The 19945-nt window shown below is 48.6% G+C and overlaps 1 protein-coding gene across 4 annotated transcripts in view; it reads right to left on the bottom strand.

The window, feature by feature from the left end:
• Cfap251 (cilia and flagella associated protein 251) overlaps positions 1-19945 on the bottom strand; it is a 99911-nt gene that overhangs the window by 59767 nt on the left and 20199 nt on the right. For all 4 annotated transcript variants that reach the window (XM_052755380.1, XM_052755379.1, XM_052755381.1 and 1 more), the window contains exons 6-15: positions 19656-19767; positions 19271-19351; positions 13696-13773; positions 12081-12131; positions 9441-9652; positions 6038-6232; positions 4854-5104; positions 4250-4401; positions 3059-3232; positions 1484-1668 (exon numbers count right to left, since the gene is read on the bottom strand). In XM_052755380.1, the coding sequence (XP_052611340.1) occupies positions 1484-1668; positions 3059-3232; positions 4250-4401; positions 4854-5104; positions 6038-6232; positions 9441-9652; positions 12081-12131; positions 13696-13773; positions 19271-19351; positions 19656-19767 (1491 nt within the window). The remainder of the gene's footprint in view (positions 1-1483; positions 1669-3058; positions 3233-4249; positions 4402-4853; positions 5105-6037; positions 6233-9440; positions 9653-12080; positions 12132-13695; positions 13774-19270; positions 19352-19655; positions 19768-19945) is intronic.

Raw genomic sequence — 19945 nt, 5'->3', positions numbered from 1 at the left:
CCCCCCCACACCCTGCTTCTCTCTCTTTGGTTTTTCGAGACAGGGTTTCTCTGTGTAGTTTTGGTGCCTGTCCTGGATCTCGCTCTATAGACCAGGCTGGGCTCGAACTCACAGAGATCCGCCTGGCTTTGCCTCCCGAGTGCTGGGTTTAAAGGCGTGTGCCTCTCAAATGTGACTGTGGGAGCTCTGGTTGTGGTCTGCAACCTCACCTACCTTCCCCTCCCAGTCTCCTGCCTCACGGCTTTAACACTCTCTGCTCTTGACTCCAGCTTGGCTTCTACCCTGAATCAAGAGTCTAACTCCAGAGCTCTCACATGTAGTGTGTTCTCTAACTTGTCATGTCCAAACTTGGATTTTAATGATCTCAAATCTATCCTTCCCTGTCCACACACCCACTCATTCAAGATCAATTCAACTTTTCTGGCTACTCGGGCCTCGCTCTTCAAGGTATGTAGGGAAGTCTACGCTCAATCTCACTTACCATCTGATCCTTCCCTGCCACCTTCAGGCCACTATCATCTCCACAGGACAGCCTCTTACCCTGGCTGCACCCCCCAGTCTGCATCCCACAGCCCAGCCGTGGGGTAGAAACGAGAGGTCAGTCTCCCTTCCCACCCTCTCTACTCATGCTTCCAATTCCACTCCAGCCAAGCCTCTTTCTAAGAACTTTAGACCCCAAACACCTTGTTCCTGCAGATCCTGTCTGTGGGCTTTCCTCCAAATGTCCATGTCCCGATTTACTCCTTCCTCCCGAAGACGCCCTGCCCTCGGTACTCTTGGAAGACAGCAACCCATCTGCCCCCCAGGAACTCCCTCTGGACACCTGTCCCTCCTGTCATTCTGCACGACACTGCCACCCCCACCTACTCACTCATGTGGCTTCCCCATCACTGAAGTGTCCGCCCAATGGTGGCACTTTGTACCCACCTTTACCACCCGGGACACTACCTGGCCCATGTTAGGAATGAACAAATAAATGTGATTAGCTGGACTGAAAACTCCTTTGTGAAGCAGCTTGAGAAGAATCAGGCGTAGTAGCACACACAGGTGATCCCAGGACTCAGGAGGCAGAGGCCAGGACTACAGAGACCCTCTCTCCAAATCAAATCAAAACAACCACAACAAAAATCAAACATTTGTCGTGTTTTGTTAAATAGTTGGTTTTGGTTTGGTTTTTTTCTCCTGTATAAAAAAGGATGGCGGGTTTGGGAACACCAGTGACTTAGATTCCAAAGCTGTGTCTTTCAGAGATACATGGGCACCAAGCTCTGGGACCCTTACCTCCCTGGCACCTGACAGAAAGCAAGGACCCCAAGCTGGCATCCTTCCTCAGGCATGGCCCCGCTGTGTGTTTTTGGGTGAACCTGACTTACGTTATCTGTGACTCAGTTTCTCCCTTTGAGAAGGGAAAGGGATGAGCTGTTACCAACTGGGGGCTGAAAAGTGGGGGTAGCCAGCACATTAATGGGATGCCCTGGCTCACCTGCACATTTTCGTGGTGGAATTGAAAAGCTTCACTTTGTAGCAGCTGTTACAGATAAGCAGGAAGAGCTCCTTGGTGAGCGGCGGGTACCAGATCATACAGGTAGGGTAGGTCCCCTGGTCCGTTCGGTGAATGTCCAGGACTTCCAGGTGGTCTTTGTAGCTCTTGATGAGATTGTACTCTATCTGCAGAGGCGCACAGGGGACGCATGAAGACCCAGCTCAGTGGTTCTCAACCTTCCTAACCCTGCGACCCTTTAATACAGTTCCTCGTGTTGTGGTGACCCCCAACCATAACATTATTTTCATTGCTACTTCGTAACTGTAATTTTCCTACTGTTATGAATTGTAATTAAGTATCTGTGTTTTCTGATAATTTTCGGAGATCCCTCTGAGAGGGCTGTTCAACACCCCCACCCCCAAAGGGGTCACGACCCAGAGGTTGAGAACCACCGGCTCAGCTGGCAGACAAACTTGGCTGAGAAGCTTCAAGCCTTGGGTGTCGATCTGTATGGTAACTGGCTGGGTCCCTAAGTTCCCTGACTCTACACCTGGGTGCCACCTTCACGGAGGATTCACAGGAAGCAGGATGATGGGCTCAACACCCTAAACCCTCACACCCGTGGATGTAACCAGCACTCTTCCATGGCCTCTGCCTCAGTTCCTGCCTCCGCTTCCCTGAATGAGGGACTGTGAGGTATAAGCCAAGTTTTGCTCAGTGTTTTCTCACAGCAATGGAAAGCAAATTCGGCTGCCTTACTGTCCCCTGTCCTGCTGTTTTCTCAGGTAAGTCACAGTCTCACCCCGACCTCTGGATGCCGAGGAGGCATCGGCAAGTGTCAGCTTTCCCAGTGGTCTCTGGGAGGTGAAGGCAGCCGCATCATCTGTCCTGTGTGGGACACACCCTCCCTGCTGCCCACCTACCCGAAATCCCCACCTCGGGACATAAGCCACATGAGCCGTCACCTCAGAGATGCCAGTGTGGAGAGCTCTGTGAGACTCCACCACACATACTTCACCATACAGTTATTTTTCTGCACACGTTACAGATGGAGTGCGGGGCGTTTACCCACCAACCCCACAAACAGCTCCCCAGAGTTTTCTTGAGTGCGAGCAACAGAAAATATTAGATAGAAGGATTTAGATTGTGGAGATAAACAGATAGAAAATAAAGGATAGCCTCAAGAGGGCCTGGAACCTATTCCAACGAGCCCAGGCTAGCTCTGCCCCAGGGTTTTTATAGAGACGCCAAGGGGTGGAACAAAAGACCTCCTCCCCCAGCACAGCCAAGTGCAGACCATCCCAGACACCTGCACTCAGGCCCGTGGTCCAATCATCCTCTATGCGGACCTGCTGGGTAAAGCCACGAGGAACCCGAGAACGGGCTCCCACAGTTGAGTTTGCACAAAATGTCAGGGGTGAAATGGGCAGGACGGGGGTCGGGTGCAGTGGGGTGGGGTGAGGTGGGGTGAGGTGGGGTGAGGTGGGGTGAGGTGGGGTGAGGTGGGGTGAGGTGGGGTGAGGTGGGGTGAGGGGTATGGCGCTGGGGATGAGCAAACCGAACTGAACAGCTCACCAGGAACCTGTCTTTCCCGAGGCTCAGCAGCCTGGGTTCATTGCTATCCAGGTGAACACCAAACAGGAGGCTTCGGATGCTGTTATGATGAGAGCGGAGTCTCGCCAGATATTCCCAGACCCTCTGTCCGTCTATGACCACCACCTTATACACGGCCACGGTGAAACTGACATCCTAAAGGAGCAAGAGCGGAAGCTGTCCCTCGACTTTAGGATCTGAGAAGCGCCATCATGGTCTTCAGACCCGTCGGCCTACAGAACATCTTATCCAAATAAATCTTAGCACAGCAGAACAAGGAGGAAGCGTGGTGCCCATTCTGCAGACCGGGAGACTGAGGTTACTGGGGAGGAAGGACAATGCGAGGACAGTCTCACTCCTTCCTCCCATGCTCTTACACAGTGCCCCAGGGAAAGCCATGGCCCCGAGGCTTTTGCCTTTGTCCCCCCCTACTTTTCTCTACTACAGAAAGTAAAAAAGGTCCGGTATAGGTACAGGTACAGAGGGGCAGAGAGCAGCCGGCAGGAAGGTCTGATGTCCATGCTGGGTGCCAGGACAGCTCTGATCCTTACCGGAGCTGTGTGTACAAGCCAGGCTGGATGTGGTGGGATGCCAGAGGGAAGTGGCCCCCCATGAGGACCTTCCCCCTCTTCCTCCTCCTCCTCCTCCTCCTCCTCACCACCACCACCATCACCACCACCACCATCACCACCACCCTGCCACACCGGACAGAAAGGCAGACCAGGGGACAGCCAGAACCACTTTCCTGAGATCCCATGCCCCTAGTCACAGAGGGAAGGAACAGAGTCTGAAATCCTGAGGAAGGACATTGAGATCAATGAGGAGGCTGCCTTGTCAAAATGAGTGAGGAGGAAGGATGGGGTACAGAAAGATGGGGGTCCAGAAACACGACAGCCAGCCCTTGGTCTTGGGGTCCCAGAAACACAAGAGCCAGTCCCTGGGTCTTGGGGTCCCAGAAACACGACAACCAGCTCCCGGGTCTGCAGAATCCAAGTCTGGAAGTTCTGAGGCCTTGCTCCTGTCTGCCTGCAGAAGCCCTTGTACGTCACCAACCCCCTCCCCTCCCCTTTGTACCACAGCCTGACTGGGATGCGAGCCCCCCCACCTCCCCGCTTTCCTTATACTCCTCGCCTCTTGGTTCGGAAAGAGCCCTGAGCAGAGGGAAGGACTCACAGCCGTCGCCAAGTAGTTGGAGTCGTGCGAGAAGCTGACGTGAGACACGCTCGTTCTGGAATATTTGAAGGGCTCTGGAATTTCATTTTCTAAAGACATCGCGTCCAGAATATAAACTGTCCCCTCGGTGAATCCAGCTCCAAGCAGGGCTCCTGAAAAGACAAGTCAGAGGACAAGGACAGAAATGAGGACTTCCTTGGGGGCTGGAGAGAAGGTTCAATGGCTAAGAACACTGGCTGCTCTCGCAGAGGACCCGGGTTCAATTCCCGGTACCCACATGCCAGATCACCACTGTCTGTGATTCCAGTTGCAGGGACCTGACGCCCATGGCCAAACATCAATGTACATAAAATTAAAAAATAAATAAGTTTAAAAAAAAAAAAGGACCTCCTTCATTCCAGGGGTGTGTCTGCGGCAGGCTTTGCTGGACAGCAATAAGCAAAAGAAAAAAAAAAAAACGCCACAGAGAAAATGGGAAGAGAGACACTTGGGAAGGTCGCTATGGTATAGCTGTGTGCGAGGCGGGGGAGTGGGAAAACCAGCTGGTGACAGCCCAGGGCACGGCCCCTTTGGGTATCTTGGACCCTGTTGACAGTGAGAGTACCTTCGGGGTTGTAGGTCAGACTCTGGACTCCAAGCCCCTTCTCGAAGGCCCTGCTGAACAGATACATCTTCTTCTCGTAGTCCCACACCTTGATCATCCCACAGACACTTCCAACCGCAATGAGGGGTTGGTACGGGTGGCAGGAGATAGCATAGACGGCATCCCTGGGCTCCACAAAGAGCTTCTCGAGTCTGGTGCCATCTGCCGTCATGTGGTACACCGTGGCGTCAAATGTTCCGATAATAAAATTCCTGTTTGCCAGAGAGAGACCCGACAGGATCAGCGTTTGCAGGGAATGGCCACACCAGCCATTCTGCTTCTAATTGCCCATGAACCGCCTTTGTCGTCTATAATTTGGTGACATTATTAACCCAACAGCTCCAAAAATATACCGCCAACATCCAACAGCCTCCATTTGCAAGTGAAAAAAGCCCACTTTTCCTCATGTAAATTGAGTCATTAAGTATGCAGATGGACAGTCAGTTGTACAATTAGCTAATCTGCACATGCAAATATTCATTTGTGTATGCAAATATGGAGTTGGGTGCACACATACAGATGTGCCTGTAAAGACTGCAAGGGTAATTAAGCAGACGCGCAGATAATTCAGTCCTGAAATGTTATGGCTACTGATTACCCAATGCCTTTAACCTCGGTGGCTAGGACAAGCTCAGCTCCAAGAAATGAGGTCACTCCACGGCCAAGGACCCCAGGCACAGTGGAGATAAGAACTGGGGGATAAAAGCCACCCAGCTTCCAGTTACTCAGGCAGCTAAGTAGTTAAAACCTTTAATAAAAAAAAAAAAAATCTCCAGGGCAACACAGAGAAATCCTGTCTTGAAACAAAACAAAACAAAACACACAAGTCAAGTGGTAGTGTCGCAGTAGGGAGGCAGAGGCAGGGGGATCTCTGTGAGTTCCAGGCTAGCCTGGTCTACAGTGTGTATTCCGGGATAGTCCAGGCTACACAGTTAAACCCTATCTCGAAAAACCAAACCAAACCAAAAACAATCTAATACTGACTGCAACCAGCCAAGGAGAGCCACCTGTAAAACTAAGAAGGTGAACTCTCTTAACTCTATATCCTAGGAACAAGAGGAACATTCACTGCACTGCATGCAAGCTGAAAGGGGCCATCAGTCATTTCAGGGCCATCCAAGCGACGCCATTCATTAACGACTCACCGGACGACGAAAAGGTCACCTTTCAAAGTGCAGTCTATGGGGAGGTTGGATTTCTCGGTAGGCGGACTTGCTGGGGCCTTTGAAAAGGACAGCGTCCTTATGGCACCTAGTTTGAAGTTACTGTACCAGTTGACGACAGACAGGGTGTGGTCGTAGAACTTGATGTTGCCCTTAATGTCACCTGTGACAATGTAGCTGGAAGAGAGCAAAACACCAGGCTGTGGAACAGCACTGATTGTGTCAGGCTCTGGACCCCAGGGGTCGCCATGTTCAGCAGTGGCCAATGAGGCTTCTTCTCCTGTCCCCCATTTCACATCAACATCTCCACTGCTAGGGAGTTCAAAGCCTAGTGTCGCCAGATTCGGTGGACAGACTGCACAGTAGGTCCTATTAATCTGAATCTCCGATAAATGATGACGAATCATTTGCTATAAGTAGATAGCAAATACCACTTATACCTAGCTGGGCTCTGTGGTTAGAGTACACGGGAGCCCGGTGTGCCTGACCTAAATGGCATGTTCTCTCAAACACTCTCCTGGCTCCAAGGTTGGCCCCTTGCCACAGTGGGGGACAGTGATTTACAGTCACTACCACATGACCACAGATGACAATGGAGAACGATCCAACAGCCCTCCCTCATCACACAGGCTGGGCAGTGGGACAGCAGAATCATCATAAAGCTGCGCCCGGTCATCACAAGCAAAGGCTATGATAAAACGGCTTTTATTTCTAGTGCTCCAATCCATCCCTAGAGAGCTTTTTTTTTTTTAAGGCTTTTTAAAAAATTCTAATCACAGGGGGGAGGAAGAGTGATTTTTCTCAGATGTTATGCAGAGTGATTAAATGAGGCTTCTGATTAATAAGCCAGGCAGGTGGGCAGAGTAATTGACTAGGCCCGTGTATACTGCCCTCTGCTGGGCAGAAGCGGCAAAACTCACCCAGTGTTGGAACCCTTCTCCTCCTAGTGTTCCTCAATACGGGAGAGGGGGGACCCAGGCCTGGTCTTCAAAGGCTCTAACCCCCAGCTAACATGTCTTCTCACACCTCTGAGATGGTGACTGCATACCTCTTTGCACAGGCACGCCAGGATGCCAGGGCTGCCCAGCGCCCCTGCACCACTTAGGAAACGTTAATGGGCGCAGTGAAGACCGATTGAACAGTGGCTCCAGCCACAGCGCAGGTTCTAACAGGTATTTATTATACCTGTTAGTGCATGTAACAAGCAAGAACCTATTCCTACTGGGCAGCGGTGGCGCACGCCTTTAATCCCAGCACTCAGGAGGCAGAGACAGGCTGAACTTCCGGGAACTTTCCTAACACATTAATGACGGCTGCTTTTTACCTAGGGCTCCCCAGTGTGCCAAGCAGGGTACCTGAAATCCTCATAAAATGCCCCAAGGGATGAGCACATGTGCGCAAGTGTGCGGTCAAAGGGCACTTTGAAAGTCAGTCCTCACCTTCCCCCCCTTTTTCACGGGTTCCAGGGACCGCACTCAAACCGCCAGATTTTCATGACAAGTGCTTTTACGCAAACCCAAGAACGGCAAATTTTACCACGATATGCCAGCTCCCCGGGTGAACACACGGAATATTAGCACTTGGGAAGCTGAGCCGGGAAGACCACAAGTTTATGGCCAGGCTGGGTTCCGGAGTGAGACCCTGTCTCAAATAGTCGAACACAAAAATATAGTTGATCTTTACATAATGTGTAGACATTATTTTGCAATCAAAATGATAAAGCTTCCGGGCAGCGGTGGCACATGCCTTTAATCCCAGCGCTCGGGAGGCAGAGCCAGGTGGATCTCTGTGAGTTCGAGGCCAGCCTGGTCTACAGAGCGAGATCCAGGCCAGGCACCAAAGCTACACAGAGAAACCCCGTCTTGAAAAACAAACAAACAAACAAAAAATGATAATGCTATCTGAGTCCTCTTTTTAAAAAATATTTTAGGTTTTTTTTTTAAATCTTTATGTGCATGGGTATCTTGCGTACATGTATGTATGTGTGCCACATGCATGCTTGGTGTCCTTAGAGGTCAGAAGAGAGTGTTGGATCTCCTGGAAATGGAGTTATGGATGGTTGTGAGCCACCATGTGGGTGCTGAGACCCAAACTCAGGTCCTCTGCAGGAGCAGCAAGCGCTCTTAACAGCTGAGCCACCTCTCCAGCCCCTTGCGGTATTTTCTTAAATTTAAAGTATGAGATGGCTTTCATTATCGCAGAAGAAAAGGAGTGACTTTTTGTTTCACTAACAAGTAGAATTTTTAAACACAATGTGTGCCCATGAGCTTTTAAAAGTCAAGTTCGGGGTCGGGCAGGGTGGCACACACCTTTAATTCCAGCACTTCAGAGGGATGAGGCAAAAGAAGGCATATCTCTGTGAGTTCCAGGACAGCCTGGTCTATACAGTGAACTCCAAGCTAGCCAGAGCTACTCAATGAGACCCATCAAAACCCTGTCTCCAAAAACCAACAAAAATAATAATAATAATAATAATAATAATAATAATAATAATAATAATAATAATAAAATACCTGTTAGTGCATGTAACAAGCAAGAACCTATTCCTGCTGGGCAGTGGTGGCATTTACCTTTAATCCCAGCATTCTGGAGGCAGAGGCAGGTAGATCTCTGGGAGTTTAAGGCCCAATCGGTCTACAGAGGGAGTTCCAGGACAGCCAGAGCTGTTACACAGAGAAACCCTGTCTCGAAAACCAAACCAAAAAGAACCCATTCCTCTCTTGAACCTCAAAGCGCTCAGTTCTCCTGCTGAGAGGCAACTAATGTCCCTAAGTTAGCTATGGCTGTCCCCAGAAACACTCTGTGTATCTGTGACTAGCTGTACAAAAAGGGTCTAATAGAAAACTCAGGCCTATGGAGAGAGCTGGAAGAATAGTCTTCCCCGGGGGACAAACCCCTCAACTAGCTATCCAATACCAAGTGCTGAAATCATAACACATACAGGCAACATTATATAGACTGTGTGGGTTGCATCTATTAATTTAGGAATATATATATAAATATATATATTATAATATGCAACAATTTTTTGGGGTTTTTTTTTTTTTTTTTGGTTTTTTTCAAGACAGGGTTTCTCTGTGTAGCTTTGCGCCTTTCCTGGAACTCACTTGGTAGCCCAGGCTGGCCTCGAACTCACAGAGATCCTCCTGGCTCTGCATCCCAAGTGCTGGGATTAAAGGTGTGCGCCACCACCGCCCGGCTGTAACAACAATTTTTAAAAAGAGGCCATGAATTGGGGAAAGGGTAAGGGGGTACCTGGGAGGGGTTAGAGGGGAAAAAGGATGTGATTATGTTTTATTTATTTATTTAATTAATTTTTAGATAAAACAGAGGTCCACAATACATGTGTCATCACCCCAGGATCTCCTCTAATCAGGCTCCTTACTTGTCAACTGTGGTGAGGACAGTGATGCCTTCCTTCTGTAAATGGACCAGCTTGCAAGGCTTGATGAAAGGAAGGGCCGGCACGGAGGAGGACGATGGCGGGTAGTGGACGTCCCAGACAACCAGCTTCCCTTCCTTCGTGGCTGACAGTATTTGCGATAACTTCAAGTGAAAGATGGACTGGCTAAATTTTCCCACGAGTTTGTTGAATGTCTGGGTTTCAAAGACAGGTTATAAGTTACAGCCAGCGGGCGGGGCGGGGCGGGGGGGAGCACCAAAACATGTATCGGTGTGGAGTTTTATAATGTCAGGATGAAATACAGTTAGATAAAAAAGAAAGAAAAAAAAGGAATGACTGAAAATCCACGGGGGGATCGCAGGTTATGTGCTGTGCTCAGTTAGTTACACTGTTTAACCAAACCAATGAGTGGTTAATTACTGCTGATACCCATCCAGCGTCTCCCATGGAGGTTGTTAAATGCAGAGTCTGTCATGAGGAAAGGCATGCTCTGGGTGAAAAATATAAAGCAATTACCCTGATGTCCTTTGCTAGTAAGGTATTGTCTCATCAGAAGAAATTATTTCATCCCTTCACATAAGAATACTTCGGTAAGGCCTCTTAGTCAGGGTATGCTTTGAGAAATAAATAAGGCATTTAGCCGTCTTTCTTACACAAGGTTTCAGAGGGGAAATATGAAAAGAGGGCTGGAGAGATAACTCAGAGAGTAAGAGCATGTACTGCTCTTCCAGAGGACCTGAGTTCAGTTCTCAGCACCCATGTTGGGCAGCTCACAACCATCTAGGAGTCCAGCTCCAGGGAATCTGATACCTCAGCCTCCAAAGACACCAACACTCTCAGGCACATAACGCCCCCACCCACATACACTTGATTTTTTTTTGGGGGGGGGGGGTTCCCAGACAGAGTTTTCTCTGTGTAGCTTTGCGCCTTTCCTGGAACTCGCTTTGGAGACCATGCTGGCCTCGAACTCACAGAGATCCGCCTGCCTCTGCCTCCCGAGTGCTGGGATTAAAGGCGTGCACCACCACCACCCGGCACACTTAATTTTAAAACAAAATCTTTTTAAAAATATATAGAGAGAAACAAATGAGCTATGATGAAACCCTTCAGTGAAAAGGAAGGAAGGAAGGAAGGAAGGAAGAAGGAAGGAAGGAAGGAAGGAAGGAAGGAAGGAAGGAAGGAAGGAAGGAAGGAAACTCAGCAATCTATCATATAACACGGCCTATCTGCTGCCCATTGCCCTCTACAAAGAGATCCTAGTTTTGTGTCTTAGCCAGGGTTTCTATTGCTTCGATGAAACACCGTGACCAAAGCAACTCGGGGAGGAAAGGATTTATTTGGCTTACATTTCCATATCTTAGTCCATCATTGAAGGAGGTCAGGACAGGAACTCAAACAGGGCAGGAACATGGAGGGAGGAGCTGACGCAGAGGCCATGGAGGGGTGCTGCTCACTGGCTTGCTCCTCATGGCTTGCTCAGTCTGCTTTCTTACAGAACCCAGGACCACCAGCCCAGGGGTGGCCCCACCCACAATGGCTGGGCCCTCCCCCATCAACCACTAATTAAGAAAATGCCTTATAGCTGGATTTTATGGAGGCATTTTTCTCAGTCAAGGTTCTCTCCTTCTAGACGCATGGTAACCAAGCACTGTACCAACTGAGCTGCATCCTCAGCCCTCAGTGTTGCTGGGATTTTTTTTTTTTTCTGGTTTAGTTTTGTTTGAGACGCTGTACAGTCCTGGCTGGCTTGGAACTCACTCTGTAGACCAGGCTGACCTTGAACACAAAGATCCACCTGCCTCTGCCTCCCAAGTGCTGTGATTGAAGGTGTGTGCCACCACACCTGGCCCTCGATGTTATATCTAAAAAATATCTTTGAAGGAGGAGCCTACATGAACAAGGTTATGCACTTATCAACTGAAAACATGGCACCAGCTTACAGAAACCAACCTCTACACTCCCTCAGGAGCAATGGTTCACTATTTTCTAATTTGTTATTCTGAGAGACTTCATAAGATCACCAGGAGTCAAAACCATTGACCATACTTCCTGCGTTTTAATTCCTGAGAACGCAGTCTGCAGACAGACACAATCATCTTTCCTAGGAGTGTTCGTTCCTTTGGTTGGTTGGTTGGTTGGTTGGTTTGTAGTCCTGGGATTTGAACCCAGGATAAACCATCTTTCCTTGTGTCCATTCATCTCATCATTATCCTCCCCTTGGCAAACCTTCTGTCATACCTCTTTTTTTTTTTCTTCCAGAGCTAAGAACCGAACCCAGGGCCTTGCGCTTACTAGGCAAGCACTCTACCACTGAGCTAAATCCCCAACCCCCATATCTAACTCTTATTCTTTGTCAATATACACATGCACATGACAAAATCTGTCCATTCTCTGGCTACCTCCTCATACCAATAACAACTTTTCCCATCACATTTGATTTTATTTTTACAATACTTCCATTATTTTTAACAAGATGATTCCTTATGGATAAAGAATCCAAGCAAAAATGTTCAAATTCTTTCCCTCCGGCTTCACATTAAGGCACAGCCCTGCCCACTGAGTCTGCACATCTGTATTTACCCTTCACAGTGTCTGCCATGCAGATACGACAAGAATACTCACTTTCTCTGTTAAAACCGGGGCACTGTGAGCCAGGATACCCTTCTCTTCAAACTGAAAAGCACAGAAAAAGACGTTACTATTTAAAGAGTAAGCTGTCAAAACAGGGACCACGCGCTAGCTAGCCCAGACCGAATGTGCCCAGATGGGGCTGGAGGGCTGCAGTTCCTATAGGAAAAAAGCCTGTTGCCTGGGGAATGTCTAAAAACATTGGAAAAGAAACGCAAATCTATTTAAAAGCCAGGCTTGATTGTGCCTCGGTATGGCGGTTAATGCAAGTCTGAGCTCTACACTAATGAGGCTTTAAAATGAAAATAAACACCCCGAGCAGTAAATACCGCTGACAGACAGCTTTTCAACAAGTCTTTGGTTTGGCTCCGCCTTTAAAAAAAAAAAATTTTTTTTTAAAGCAAGCGCATTTTGTTAGGTGTTCACGTCAGTGCCATGTATGATATTCACAATGCTGCATAGGGACCATGCCTGTCATCCTAGGGAGACCTGCGGTCACTCCCTTCCTGCTCTGCTCAGCCTCTGACCGCCATGAATCTACTCCCTGTCTCTACGGACTTCCCTAGTCCAACGTTCCATATAAATGGAATCATACACTCCATAGCCGAATTGTGTGGCTTCTTTATCTTTATTTTTCCCTTCTTCTCTTTTTTAGACCATGCTGGCCTCGAACTCACAGAGATGCTCTTGCCTCTGTTGCCTTAGTACTGGGATTAAAGATGTGCACCACCACAGGCCGAGCATTTTGGTCACTGTCACTCTTGCTGCTGCAGGGACAAGTTAGGCAGAACTATGTGAATGAGCAGCTGCTTGCAGTTCTGTACGGCAAGCACCTCAGAACTCGGAGTCACAGTCCCTCTGTGGTCAGCTGGGGCTGTTTGGGTGTTTCTTTAATCTCATTAAATGAATGAATGAATGAATGAATGAATGAATGACGTAAAAAGGTGGGGCACATGTTGTGGTGCCTAGGGGGAGTAGATAGAGAAGTTGGGGGTTCCTGAAGGGAATGGGAAAGGAGAGTTGGGGATTCCTGAGGGCAGGTAGAGGGGGAATTGGGGCGCATATGGTCAAGATGCATTGTTTACATGTATGAAATTGTCAATTTATTTAATGAACTATTTTTTACTTTAAAAAAATTCCTTTCTGAGCCAGGCCGTGGTGGCACACGCCTTTAATCCTGGCACTCGGGAGGCAGAGGCAGGCGGATCTCTGAGTTCCAGGCCAGCCTGGGCTACAGAGCGAGTTCCAGGACAGCCAGGGCTACACAGAGAAACTGTCAAAAGAGAAAAAAAAGAAAAAAAGAAAGAAAGAAAAGAAAAAGAAACAAAAAAAAAACCCAAACCTCTATCTTTTAGACCTATTAAATATGGTCAAATAAATATTTGCCTCATTACCTTAAAAATGTAAATGAAGTTTAATTATCTGCTTCTAATTTAATATGCTAATTTCCAGTGAGACTAAGAGAAATGCCATAATTAAATCAAAATGTTTAAATACATGCTCACTTTTTCCAAAATAGATGCACTATTACTATACGATGGAACATCTGTATTCAAAAACTAAACCTACGTTTCCATCCACAGTTGGAAACGGCTCTGCCTCTACTTACCCAGGAGTAAAAGATGGTCTGTGTCTTGCTGTTGCTCACCAGTTCTTTGTTGTTCCTGGGGTTGAAGGTGAGGTAGTTCTGCAGCAGAAGGCATGAACATGTGTTACATGAAAACGAGCCTGCAGCCGGGTGGTGGCGGTGGCGGTGGCGGTGGCGGTGGCGGCGCACGCCTTTAATACCAGCACTTGGGAGGCAGAGGCAGGAGGATCTCTGTGAGTTCGAGGCCAGCCTGGGCTACAGAGCGAGATCCAGGACAGGCTCCAAAGCTACATGGAGAAACCCTGTCTCAGAAAACCAAAAAGAAAAAAAAAAGAAAACGAACCTGCTTCTCGCTGCTTCAGCTGAGCGTTGCAATGAAATAATAATTTTAATTCAAATAAATAACTGAGAAGGGATAGACGTAACAATGCAAGACGTCAAACCTGGGAAGCCAAAGGAGCATTTAAATTCTGGCTGTGAAGAAAGCAGGGTAAGACGTGTTCCTTTTACAAGTTTTATCTATTATAAGTCATCACGCACAACAAGCCAAGAATAAACTACAGTCACCAGTTAGTTATTCATTTATTCTTTGCTTTCCCCCTGGTGGGCAATGAACCCAGGGCGTCACACAGCTAAGCATGCACTCTCCCCTTCATCCGCAGCCTCTACCCCATCACTAATAATCTTTAGTCCGCGTTCTTGGAGACAAAGGCTGACGCATGCACACTTCGGAGACTGACAGGGCCACAAGGGATCTTGGAACGGCCGTGAGGGCTGAGAAGGGAATTCCTGCCAAGACAGTATGGCGTGAGCTGTTGGCGCCCTTCCCAAAAATTAACTCTGCAGAAACTGAAGCGAGGGGAAACCGTTAGATGCAGAAACCAAACAATAACAACAGCTATGGAGGCAGAACCCCTCCCCCCCCAAGGGCTGGAAGGTGGGAGCCTGTGTAGGGAGAGGGGGCTGCAGTCTGGGGTAGTGGTGGCCTGGCACAAGATGAGGCAGGGCAGGCTGTTTCTGCCCCCACTCCCGCCCCACACCCCCTGCCCCCTTGCCAGCCCCTCGCTCGATCACAGCAATGGAAACGTGAACCACCAATGTCTGTGTTAGACTCACAGGCCAGCACGGGCCTGGGGGTGATGTGGACTAGTGAAGTGCTTGGCCAGACCTCCCCAGGGCTGGGAACCAGCCTTTAACCAGTGCACTTTCTGGTCAAAGTGTCTTTTCTGCCAAGGAAGTTCTCTACTGAACTGCAAGGAATTTCTATACTTTTGTGTCTTTTTTCTTTTTCTTTTCCCCTGAGACAGGGGCTCACTCTGTAGATCAGGCTGGCCTGAAACTCACAGAGATCCACCTGCCTCTGCCTCCTATGGGCCAGGATTAAAGGTTACACGGTTGGCCATCATTTAGGGGAAATAAGCCTTCAAAAATAAAAATAAAAATAAAAAAATTGTTAGGATTCTGTACATGTGCAGCTTGGGTCTAACGTCTTACATCATCAGCAGGCGCTGACACAATCCCCGCCTTAAAAAAGCCTGGTCCCCTTCTCCACACCCATTTTCCCTCCTAATAAAGCTCTAAAAACTAACATTGGGTTCTGCCGTGGCCCGTGACTTTTCCCCTGACCAACCAGCGCCGTATACCCGTCACAAATAAATAATAAGAAATGAAGCCGGGCGGTGGTGGCGCACGCCTTTAATCCCAGCACCCGGGAGGCAGAGCCAGGCAGATCTCTGTGAGTTCGAGGCCAGCCTGGTCTACAGTGCGAGAGCCAGGAAAGGCGCAAAGCTACACAGAGGAACCCTGTCTCGAAAAACCAAAAAAAAAAAAAAAAAAGAAATGAAGGCTTGTCTCATAAAAGCATCTGCTCTTATTAGTCACTAGGAGGGAATAACCGAAATGCCCATTAACAGAGGATAAACAAGCAGTTGACACACCCAGGCACCACCAGCCAAAACAGAGAAGTTAAAAATAAAAAAAGAAATCTGTGACCAGTGTCAGGAAGTAAGCTGAGTGAAAGAAATGAGGCTGGAAAGATAGCACAGCGGTTAAAGATGCCTGGTGCTTGCCATGCAAGCTTGACAGCCCGAGTTCGATCCCCGAAACCCACGTACATGTGGAATGAGCGTACTGGCTCCACAGAGTTGTCTTCTGATTTCTAGGCACACAACCTCCCCCAAACACACGCGCACACAATGATAATTATTATGAAATTAAACATTAAGAAGTCAAAACTTTGCGGGGTGGGAGGCAGTCTAAAATTTTTTTTTTATATATATATTATGCATTGTGTGTGTGAGTACAGGCCCTCACATGGAGGTCAGAGGAACTGCATGGCTCCCTCTGCCGTGAGTTGCAGGGGTCCAACTCAGATCATCAGGCTTGTGTGCTAACCGCTTTTACCTAGTGAGACATCGTACCAACTCCCTTCCAGAAGTTTTATGTGAAGAGCAGTGTGCTGGTTTGAAAGAAAATGGTCCCCAAAGGGTGTGGCACTATTAGGAGGCGTGGCCTTGTCGGAGGAAGTGTGTCACTGTGGGGGCGGGATTTGAGGTCTCCTGCTCAAGCTTCCCTTAGTGTGACTGATAGTCAACTTCCTGCTGCCTTCTGATCAAGATGTATCCGTACCCCCCAACCCCTGTCATGATGATAATGGACCGAACCTCTGAAACTGTAAACCGCCGCCTCAATGGAATGTTTTCTTTGTAGGAGTTAGTGGCCATGGTCATGGTGTCTCTTCACAGCAAAAAACAAGAAATAAACAAACCCTAAGAAAAGAGCAAAGGGCAAAAGCTAGGAGGAGATTTGGAGCCCACAGGAGCTAAGTGATGTGATCTGCTCCGTGCTGGTTCAGGGTTAAGTGATGTGATCTGCTCCGTGCTGGTTCAGGGTTAAAGAGACCAAGTGAAGGGCCACAGGGGCGGGGTGGGGGATGGGGTGGGTGCGGGGATAGCCGGAGGAGTCCAAGGGGTCTAGTGAGCTAGCCCTCCACGGAGCAGTTAGAGGGAGAAAGAAACACTGTGGGGGTGGAGGCAGCTGCAGACTCTGGAGTGGGAACAGGCTAGTGTTTGCCCCTCATGGCCCTAACCTCTCTAATTTTTTTTAAAAAGATTTATTTATTGGATTATTATTGTGTATACAGTGTTCTGTCTGCATGTATGTCTTCAAACCAGCAGAGGGCACCAGATCTCATTAGAGATGGTTGTGGGCCACCATGTGGGTGCTGGGGATTGAACTCAGGAAGAGCACCCAGTGCTCTTAACCTCTGAGCCACCTCTCCGGCCCGGCCCTAACCTCTCAGTGGCACATGAGGAATGCTGTCAGCCGTCAGCCACAGGAACGGCTGTGGGGAAGGTGGAAGGGACTCCGCCCGCTGGACTAACGGGACACCTCTGCCATGGAATGCATCGAATACTGTAGCCACCGGGCCACATGTGGCTGGGGAGAACTTAGAATGTGGCTAGGAGAGCTGGAGAAGCAAACTTGTCATTTTGTTTCGCCGTCATCCATTGAAACCTAAATAGTGCGTCTGGTAAAGTTGCAGGACACAAAGCTAAGGAGGGGAATCCAGCTGTGTTTCTATACAGCTGCTGTGAACAACTTGAAAAGGGGAATTAGGGAAGCGATTCCACTTTCAAAAGCACCAGAAAGGGAAAAAAAAAAATATGCAGGGGTAAATTTAACTCAGGAGGCAAAACGATTTGTACGTTCAAAATTACAAAGCCCTGCCCAAAAAAAGAACCGAAGACAGCATACACAAACCGAGGGACCCCTGGTGCTCTGGGATTGGAAAACAATATAATTAAGATGACAATATTTCACAAAGGGATCTACAGACTCCGTGAGGGGAAAGCCCTGAAGGCATTTTGTACAGAAACAAAGAAACCCGAAGCCAACTGTAGCAGCACACACCTGTAATCCTTGCACTCGGGAGGCCAAGACCCGAAACCAAGGCTACCTGGGTTCAAGGCTACCTGGCTGCACATCCAGGACCTATCTCAAAACTGCCAAGTCTGGGACTGGTGTCCTGGTTTGTGATACAACATTGATCAAAAGCAATTGGAAGAGGAAAGGGTCCAATGGAGGGGAGACAGGACGCGGACACAAAGCAGGAACCAAACAGACTACAAACTTCATGGATTGCATAGCTTTCTTTCTTTTTTCTTTCTTTCTTTTTGTTGTTTGTTTGTTTGTTTTTGTTTTGTTTTTCCAAGACAGGGTTTCTCTGTGTAGTTTTGATGCCTGTCCTGGATCTCGTAAGTAGAACAGGCTGGCCTCGAACTCATAGAGATCCGCCTGGCTCTGCCTCCCAAGTGCTGGAATTAAAGACGTGCACCACCTCCACTCGGCAGCTTGCTTTCTTATACAGCCCAGGCACACCTGTCCACCGATGACACCGCCCACGGTGGGCTGAGCCCTCCCCCACATAAATTAGTAATCAAGAAAATGCCTTGCTTACCCACAGCCCAATGTGATGGAGGCAATTGCTCAATTTAGAGTCCCTGTTTCCAGATATGCCTAGGTTTTAACAAAAGCTGAAGAGCAAACCCAGGGAGGTGACTCTGCACTTCAAGGCGTTTGCCACACAAGCCTGAGGACCCAAGCTGGAATCTCCAGAACCTATGCAGCTGTTGAGGGAACCCGGTAGCCTGCCTGTATGTGATTCCAGCCTCAGAAGGCGGAGATGGGGGAATCCCCAGATAGCTGGCTAGCAAGAGTAACCGGATCAGTTGGCTCTGGGTTTGATTGAGAGACCTTGCCCCAGTAAGTAAAGTGGGAGAGCAATGAAGGACAATTTCAGACATAAACCCTTGCGGCTGCCACACATGCATACACACGCACACTTCACACACCACACACACACACACACACACACACACACACACACACACACACAAAAACACACACGTCTAAATAGCCACATATGGCTGGCTGCTGGGTCAGTGCAAATTCTGAGTGATTGACAGGATGGTGGAGGTGGGGCAGCTGGACATCTGACTGCATCAGGATCTGAGTTTTGCTGAGTTAGTCAGTTGACACTCTTGAGTTTCAGGTCCCGTGACCCAGGTACCACAGGGCCAGCTATAGACCAGTCCTCTATATACACACCGGAGGAAGAAAGAAAACATGAGAAGCAGTGTTGTGGGACACAGAGAGGCCTCACGGTAGCACTCGGGCTGTCCTAGCCAAGCCTTCTTACGCAAGCTGACACCGATGTATCCATATACTTCACCAACTCACCGCAAGGTTAGAAGCAGCCGAGCGCCTGCTTCTGAAGTAAGGAAGGCTGTTGTCGGGGTGGCTTTAGATAGAATACTTAATAATTAATAGTGGCAGTCCACAGACGTTAATAACTCTTCACCTGCATGTGTGTGTAGATTATGGGAGATAATGTAAGTAAAGAATTGGGCAGGATCTAGGAGTGTGTCAAACACATTAGCTGTTATTAGGAAGGATAAAACGAGGTCTGGGCTAGGAAAGTATTGTTCAAAGGTCCCTCTGCACCATGACAAAACCCCACCAACACAAAGAGACCCGACAAGGCAGCCTCAGTGTAAAGCACAGGCTAGCACTCCCAGGCTCAAACACGACGCACCTGGAAACCATACTCTTTGGGAAGATCGAGAGTGCATGCAGGCTTCTCCACTGCCAACGTCCACTTCCAGATGCACACTTTCTGCAAGAGAGAGCATAGTGAGGGACAGAAGAGGTCCCTGAGGGTGCAAGGAGAAGCCTACGGATATGGGAACCCTGCGGTCTCAGGTAACTGAGCAAAAGACTCAGTCAAGCCCTAGGCACGGGCCCCCAACTCTGCACTGTGAAGTCTAGAACACACACACACAACACACACACACACACACACACACACACACACACACACACACACACACACACACACACCAGGTGGTCTGTGCAGAGGTGGCTGCAAAGACGTCTGGCATGTTGGCCAGCTCAGAGAGGTCTCCTAAAGGACTCTTTACCTGGATTTCGGCATCTGAGATGGTAGCCAGAAGCTTGGCATCACGGGTGATGGCTATTGATCTTATGCCATTACCTTCTGGACAGCTGTCAAATATGGTGTGCACAGGGATTCTGAAAAACAGGACAGAGAGGGATGGCCTTGCCGAGAGATGCCTGGCTTCCCAGTGAGGCCGTGACAGGGCTGAACTCCAAACCTTCCAAAAACATAACAAAGTATGATTGATGTCTATGCGAAGGAATATTCATGTCTAATTAACATTAGTGTATAAATAATTTATTCTTTTTATTA

This window comes from Peromyscus californicus, unplaced genomic scaffold, assembly GCF_007827085.1.
Source record: "Peromyscus californicus insignis strain IS unplaced genomic scaffold, ASM782708v3 Scaffold_2__1_contigs__length_46816999, whole genome shotgun sequence".
Taxonomy (NCBI): Eukaryota; Metazoa; Chordata; class Mammalia; order Rodentia; family Cricetidae; genus Peromyscus; species Peromyscus californicus.
Note: the sequence above shows the minus strand (reverse complement) of the source record. Positions and strands in the feature narration are given on the sequence as shown.